The sequence below is a fragment of the Chlorella variabilis genome (genome assembly GCF_000147415.1).
Source record: "Chlorella variabilis unplaced genomic scaffold CHLNCscaffold_8, whole genome shotgun sequence".
NCBI classification, from domain to species: domain Eukaryota; kingdom Viridiplantae; phylum Chlorophyta; class Trebouxiophyceae; order Chlorellales; family Chlorellaceae; genus Chlorella; species Chlorella variabilis.
In genome coordinates this window covers 988,738-995,277 of record NW_005435080.1, presented here as the reverse complement: position 1 = coordinate 995,277, position 6,540 = coordinate 988,738, and the positions used below count along the sequence as shown (strand labels likewise).

General features: G+C 65.6%; 3 protein-coding genes across 3 annotated transcripts; 2 read left to right on the top strand and 1 right to left on the bottom strand.

Annotated features, from left to right (window-relative positions):
- Positions 1 to 136: 136 nt before the first annotated feature.
- Positions 137 to 1,370, top strand: CHLNCDRAFT_35128 (hypothetical protein; the record flags this gene model as incomplete). Its single annotated transcript, XM_005848433.1, has 5 exons — positions 137 to 211; positions 327 to 469; positions 567 to 715; positions 892 to 993; positions 1,136 to 1,370. The coding sequence occupies exons 1-5, from the start codon at positions 160 to 162 to the stop codon at positions 1,368 to 1,370; spliced, it is 681 nt and encodes a 226-aa protein (XP_005848495.1). The 5' UTR covers positions 137 to 159.
- Positions 1,371 to 1,603: 233 nt separating this feature from the next.
- Positions 1,604 to 2,190, bottom strand: CHLNCDRAFT_22477 (hypothetical protein; the record flags this gene model as incomplete). The annotated part of the gene is made up of 3 exons (XM_005848241.1): positions 1,604 to 1,749; positions 1,874 to 1,945; positions 2,103 to 2,190. The coding sequence occupies 3 exons, from the start codon at positions 2,188 to 2,190 to the stop codon at positions 1,604 to 1,606; spliced, it is 306 nt and encodes a 101-aa protein (XP_005848303.1).
- A 403-nt stretch (positions 2,191 to 2,593) lies between these two features.
- CHLNCDRAFT_144947 (hypothetical protein) lies at positions 2,594 to 5,582 on the top strand (the record flags this gene model as incomplete). Its single annotated transcript, XM_005848432.1, has 8 exons — positions 2,594 to 2,764; positions 2,950 to 3,589; positions 3,730 to 3,813; positions 3,996 to 4,564; positions 4,725 to 4,766; positions 4,943 to 5,043; positions 5,224 to 5,295; positions 5,456 to 5,582. 8 exons carry the CDS (start codon positions 2,594 to 2,596, stop codon positions 5,580 to 5,582), a joined length of 1,806 nt encoding a protein of 601 aa, XP_005848494.1.
- Between the last annotated feature and the right edge of the window lie 958 nt (positions 5,583 to 6,540).

Here is a 6,540-nt window from a genome sequence, read left to right as displayed (position 1 = left end):
GGAAATGCTCCAGGGGCGAAGGACACCAACTATTCTGCACTCCAGCGTGGCGTGCCAGCTAGACTTCCTGGCAGGGGTCCCCACGGCCTCTATTGAAGAGCAACGGGCTTCAATTCCTTCCCAACAGCGTTGGGCAGCCGTAGACAGGATTAGGGCGCGATGGCGCTCCTTCGCCGATTCCTGAGGAGCACAGAGGACTTCCTGCTGCGAGGTAGGCGGCCCTTGACGATGCCTGCAATGCTGCAAATGCCCTGCCATGGGTGGCAACCCCTGCATCCCTCACCGCCTGCTGCCACGCCGCCGTCACTCGCCACTGCCGCCTGCAGCCCAACGGGGACCGTACGGCGAGGCCTCCCGCACCCTGTTCCAGTTCAAGACGGCAGAAGACCTGGCGCAGTGGACCTCATTCTCCGATGCAGAGCTTGGCGGCAAGTCCACGGTTGCGCTGGAGCTGGGCCAGGAGGCAACGGTGCGCTGTCTGTGATTCCTGCATGCGTTTTCACCTGGTGCAGGGTGGCACTGGTGCTGATCCCCACCATTGAGGCCGTGTATGCCTGCCTCTGCAGGGCACCGGAGTCCTCTCAGGCGTGTACAGCACAGAGGTGGGGGAGAGGGCGCACGAGCGGCTGCGGCGCAGCGGCTACGCGGGCATCACCAGCAAGCCCAGCCCGGAGGGCTTGCTGGACCTTGAGGACTTTGATGCTCTGGTGTTCAGGTGGGTTGCAACGTGAGTGTGGAGGGAGGTAATTGCATTGTGGGCTGGGGGCATGGTGGGGCAGGCAACGGACACTGGGCTGTTTCTTGGAGTTGGGCCCGAGTAGCCACCACCTGTTGATGCGGCTTGCCTTTTCACTGAAGCCTGCCACCCTGCACTGTTCCCTGCCCCTGCAGAGTGCGGGGCGATGGGCGGCAGTACATTGCTAGCATCCGCTGCGAGAACTGGCTGGTGGACCAGCGCTCCCACGACGTGTGGCAGGCCTTCCTGTTTGCGCGGTGAGCTGCGCTGCTGCTGGTGCCGCTGCACTCGCCCCCGGCCACTCCCATGTTCTCGGGCTGCTGCGCTGTTCTGCCATTGCGCGTGTGTGTCCCATTTCCCCACCACCACCACCGCCACCCCTACACCGCAACCGTGCAGTAAGGGGGAGTGGAGCGAGGTGGAGATCCCGCTGTCACGCTTCCTGCTGACGTGGAAGGGCAAGGTGGTGGAGGAGGTGGTGGAGCTGAATGCCAAGCGCATCACCTCGGTCGGCATCTCCCTGGCCGGCGGCGACCAGCTGCAGCCGCACGGCTCCTACCAGCTGGGCCTCGACTGGATAGCGGCGCGCAACACGCGGATACACCAGCCAGACGAGGAGCGGCGGGAGGAGTGACGCGGCTGGCATTCTTTTGAGCTTCCGGATGTGGTGTAACCTTACACCACATGGTGCGCCACATGGTGTCAAGTGTGCGCAACGGTGCCGAGGGGCCAATTGAGCAGGGGCAAGGGGAGCAGGAAGGGGAGCAGCGTCAGCGACACACGAGAGCAAGTGCAGCGGTAAAGAAGAAGTATGGGGTCAGGAGAACACGGGGAGAAACAACTGGCTAGTAGGCGCAGCCAACCCGCCTAGGCCTCCATCTCCTCTTGCTGGAAGGGGTTCGCAATCTCCTCGGTGCCCGCTGTGGGCACCACAAGCATGACGGAGGTGCCTCGGCAGACGATGAGCCCCATGGGCCGCGTCTGATCAGTCACCCGCATGGGGTCTTCAGGATCTGCAGGCACACGCGTGACGAGCCAAACCATAAGTCCACGAGCAGAAGCGATTCCACAGGGCGTGGACCAGGCAAGGGAGCAACGGGCTGGCAGGGCCTGCGGCCCAGCCAGCTGTGCTCGCACCTCTCAAGTACTCTACCGCCTCGTCCAGCACTAGGTTGAGCAGCTGGTCGTAGCCCTTGAGCACTCCCACCACTGCGACGTCCCACCAAGAGGAAGAACAGGAGGCAGAGTGGGCGTGCGCGCGGCGGCAAGCGGCAGGCGGGCGGTGGCGGCAAGGGGCGGGGCTGTGCACGAGCCGGCGCTGCCACACCCGCCGCAGCGCAGCCTGCCACGCATGACCCGAGCTCACCTTCCCGTCCGCCTGCAAGCTTGACACGAATACTCTTGTCTACAAACTTTGCCAGGTCTAGTGCGCTCTCCTTGCCGCGGCCCGCCATGCTGCGTGTGTAGATGTCGCTTCAGGTCGACTGGGGGGTTGTGAAGAGGCGCCAGAGAGTGCAGAGACACCGGCAGCAGAGGGGTGATGGCAGCGGCGAATCGCGAGGTGATCAGTTGCCCAGAGGCAGAGGAGGCTTGCATCAATGTGTGGAGGGTGTCGAGGCGTGCGATGGAGTCCACAGGACGCCGAGAGGCGCAGTAGAAAGGCCGGGAGTCTCCATTTCTTCTCTTCACGGACCTTGTCGCCTCCATCGCTGCACATCGATGCTACAAGAGATCCACCCCATCAATTGAGACCTTCTGACAGCCGTACACACACCCCAGCCCACTCCTGCGCACCGAGGCTGCCATGCAGCCCCGTCTGCAGCCCTGCCGCTTTACTGACTGAGGGAGGGAGGCACTATGGCGCCAGGGGAGGGGGCACGGCGTGTGCACTTTGCGGTGCAGCAGCAGGGCGCCTACGCCTACGCCATCCAGCTGCGCCTCACTCCCGCGCTGCTGGAGGCGCTTCTGGCCGCGCAGGATGCTGGAAGGGCCGCATCCATTTGCTTCGGCGAGGTTCCGCAGTCCAACGTGAGTGTGCACGCTGCAATTGAGGGCGGCGGGCCCGCGGTGGAGGCGGGACCCTGCTGCTGCCAGCAGACGGCATCCCCTGCAAGCCTTACAAGCAGGGGTGCACTCATACCTGATACCAGCTCCTTTGCCTAGCCCTGAGCGCCCCTTGCGCCTTCCACCTGTGTGCCTGCAACCCCTCGCAGGCCATCACCGTCGGCGACGCCGCCTTCCGCTTCAATGCGCTGGCCGAGGAGAGCTGCGACCTGCTGCGCTTGGCTCCCAGCACCGGCGGCAGCCCTGCCATCGTGGGTGCGGTGCGCCAGAAGCTCATGGTGCAGCGCAACATTGAAGACGAGCGGGTGCGGGTACGGGCGCGTGCCGAGGAGGCGGAGCGGCGCGGGCAGGAGCGCAAGGCGCAGCTGCTGGGCAAGCCTGCCGCCAGCCAGGCCATGCCGCGCACCAAGGTGCAGCGTCTCACGCCGCCGCCCTCCGGCCAGCCGCAGCAGCGCGGGCCCACGCCGCCGCCGGCGAGGCAGCAGCAGGTCACCGCCAGCATGCTGTCGGCGCCGGCAGGCAAGCCGCCGACGCACCCCGCGGGGCGCGGGCTGACGCCGCCGCCGCCCGCGGCGGCAGCGGCCGCGCCCGCGCCCAAGGCTGTGCACAAGTCTGCCTCTGCCGGCAAGCTGGGCGGCGGCAAGCACAGCTCGGCAGGCAGCATGGGCTCCCTGCAGCTGGCTGCCAGCCCGCTGGTGCTGCGGGCGGCGCGAAGCGGCGCCAGCCTGCGCCTCTGCCTGATTGCCATCCTGGCCGAGCGCCCCATGTCCATGAATGCCATCAAAGCCGGTGAGTGGAAGAGTGCCAGCCCTGTTTCTGGCAAACGAACATCAACAAGAAGAAAGCCGGCATGGTCCCGGCTTGAACGCTGCTGAGTGGTCACCGCTAACGTGGTGTTTGCGGCCTGCCTGTCTGCTGCCTGCCTGCAGTTCTGTCGGATGCTGCCTCGCGGGTCAAGAGCTTCAAGGTGCCGGGCAAGGAGCAGGTGGAGCGAGCGCTCAAGGCTGTTGCAGGTGCGCTCGGTGCTGCCTGCGCAGAGCTGCCACGCTGTAGCCGGTGTGGAGTTGGCTGGCTCCCAAACCTCCTCAGAAAAAAACCTGCTCTGTGTCGTGTGTTCCATGCTCCTGGCCTCCTGCCAGCCACCACGCTGGCCCGCCTGCCTACTACCGCCTTTCCTCTTCCGCCTGCATTGCAGAGTTCAAGGCTCCCGGACTGTATGTGCTGTACCCTGTGCTGCTCAAGGAGCTGGAGGAGGGGCTCCCCGGCGGCGGCGGCGGCGACTTGCTGGCGCCAGCTGAGCAGCAGGCGTCGCCGCCTGTACCCAGCGTGGATGGCGCCCCCGCGACCAAGAAGCGGCGGGCTGCATCGGCAGCCCCGGCGGGCGCGGCGCCTGCCACCGCTGGGGACCGCGGCGGCGTGCAGCGCAGGCCACCAGCCGCCGGCAAGCGCGCACGCCTCGACTGGACGGATGACGACAGCAGCGATGCCGAGCAGCAGCCTGCAGCGCAGCGCACGAGGCAGCAGCCTGCGGCCGTCCACACCGCCTCGGCGCCCGCGGCCGTCGCTGCGGCCGCGTCGCCGCCCAGCGTGGGCGGCGGGCCCGCCGGCGCCAGCAGCGGCAGCGGCGGCGCCGTGGCGGGTGGCGCAGGCGTGCCGCTGCGCCGCACCAGCAGCAGCCGCGGCTCCGACCAGGCAGACGAGTCGTGGATCGAGGAGCATGCCGACCGGCAGCCGCAGCCCGCGGCGCCCATCCACTCCAAGGAGGTGCGCCGCTGCGCCAGTTGCTTGCCTCGTTTATGCTGTGCTGTGGGGGCACCGCACGCGCAGAGCGCTGGGCAGACATGCTGATGCAGCCCGCTGGCGTGGAGTTGCCCACCCGCCAACACTCCTCTCACTTTCTGCATGCCTCCGCCTCTGCCTGCAGGAGTATCACGAGCGCGCCGCCGCCTTCAACTCCAAGTATGAGGTGAGAGCTGATTGCCTGGTGCCTGCCTCAGCGTGTCAGCCCCGTCTCCCCTCAGCCTCATCGCCGTTGCCCAGTTTGCTCTTGCAACCCCCAGCATGCACGCCTGCTCCTTGATGCTCGGTGCTCCCTCCTTTCCAGCGTGCCTTCTCTGCCGCCGCACCCGCGTGCCTCTGCAGGTCTACTTTGCGCTGCACCAGCTGATAGAGGCGCACAAGAGGGACTTTGAGGGGCTGGATGCCGCCATACGCTGCGCCGCCAGCGAGGCGGAGCGAGACAGGTGCGAGCCTGGTTGGGCTGGACCCGGCTGGCAGTGTGCCACGTGTGCCTAGCGTTGGCAAGGTGCTGGGCAGGCGCAGCAGTGCAGAGCTCCCATGCATTCATCGCTGGATCAGGGAGTCTTGCCAGCATGTCGCTGCTGGCATCCTGAGCGAACTTGCCCTCCCGACTTTGCCTGCAGGCACCGCACCGAGCTGGAGCGGCTGCACCGGCGGCGGGGGGAGCGCGCCAAGCGCTGGGACGCTGCCTACAAGTGGGTTTTGGTTGCTGGTGCAGGTCGCTGGTTTCTGTTTGTCTTTCTGGATGGGCACAGTAAGGTCGAGATGGAGGTGTGCAGCGTTGCGGCCAGCATACTTTGTGGCGTCCGTGCTGCTGACATGCCACGCCCTTCTTGCTCCGCGCGCCCCCTGCAGGGTGCTGCACCAGGAGCTGGCGGCTGCCAAGGCGCGCATGGCGGAGTTTGTGCGCCAGCTGCAGTGCCAGCAGCAGCAGGAGGGCGGCGGGCCGGGGTCGGCCGCGCCTGTTGTGCGCGTCAAGTGAGAGCCGCCCCTGACGCAGCCCTCAGCGTCCCGCCAGACATGATCACCTGCAGCGTTTGCACAGCTGTTGGGACCTGTCAGCATCAGTAGATGACCTAGCAGACGATCCTGTGGGCGGGTGGACAAGAGAGACAGTTGCCCCACCCGCCCACCGTGACTTGCACTAGAGCGTTTGTGCCTTTTGCACTACTTATGACACGAATCAATCCACTGCCAAATGTTTTGGAGCACAATGCCTCCCTCAGTTCCTGTGCCATTTCCCCTCGCTTGCGTCTTGCACCGCCACGCAAAGCACTGCTACCCGTCTGTTCACCCTTTCGCATGCGCCGCAACAGCTGCGCAGCATGGTTTGCACTCTTGCCGGCTGCCTGCTGCAGCGCTTGCACACCTCCTATTCCAGTTTTCTACTCCTTGACCACCGGCCTAGGCTTCCCTGCACACAGGTGTATGCACCGGCGGAGCGTGCTCCAGCCCGCGTGCCTGCTGCAGGGCCCCTCTGCCGGCCAACGCTGTGTACTGTTTTCTTCCTTACCTTGCCCGGGCCTGCCCTTGCAGTTGGCAGGCCCGTCTTACTCGTCGGACCCTCTTGCTGCTGTCCCTCTTGGCACAGCTAGCAGGCTCCCAGGGGCATCGCCCCGCCTTGTTCTGGTAGCCCGCGCAGCGGCATGCCTCATGCCGCCCCGCTCAGGCCTCTCCCTGCTTGCGCTTCCCTTTGCGTCTTCCGCTCACTCTCCTGCCTCGCCTCTGTCCCTGCGATTGCCTGAATTCCCACCCTCACCGGTCCCTGCCTCTCCCTGCCACTGCTGCTCTGCACTGATGCGACCACATGTGCATGTACATGTGCATGGGCGCTGCAGCAAGGCAGAGTAGTGTAACAACATTGTGAAGTTTCCATTGACAGCAAGAAACAAAGCAAGAAACATAGCAAGATGAAAAAATCGCATGGAACACATGTGTTT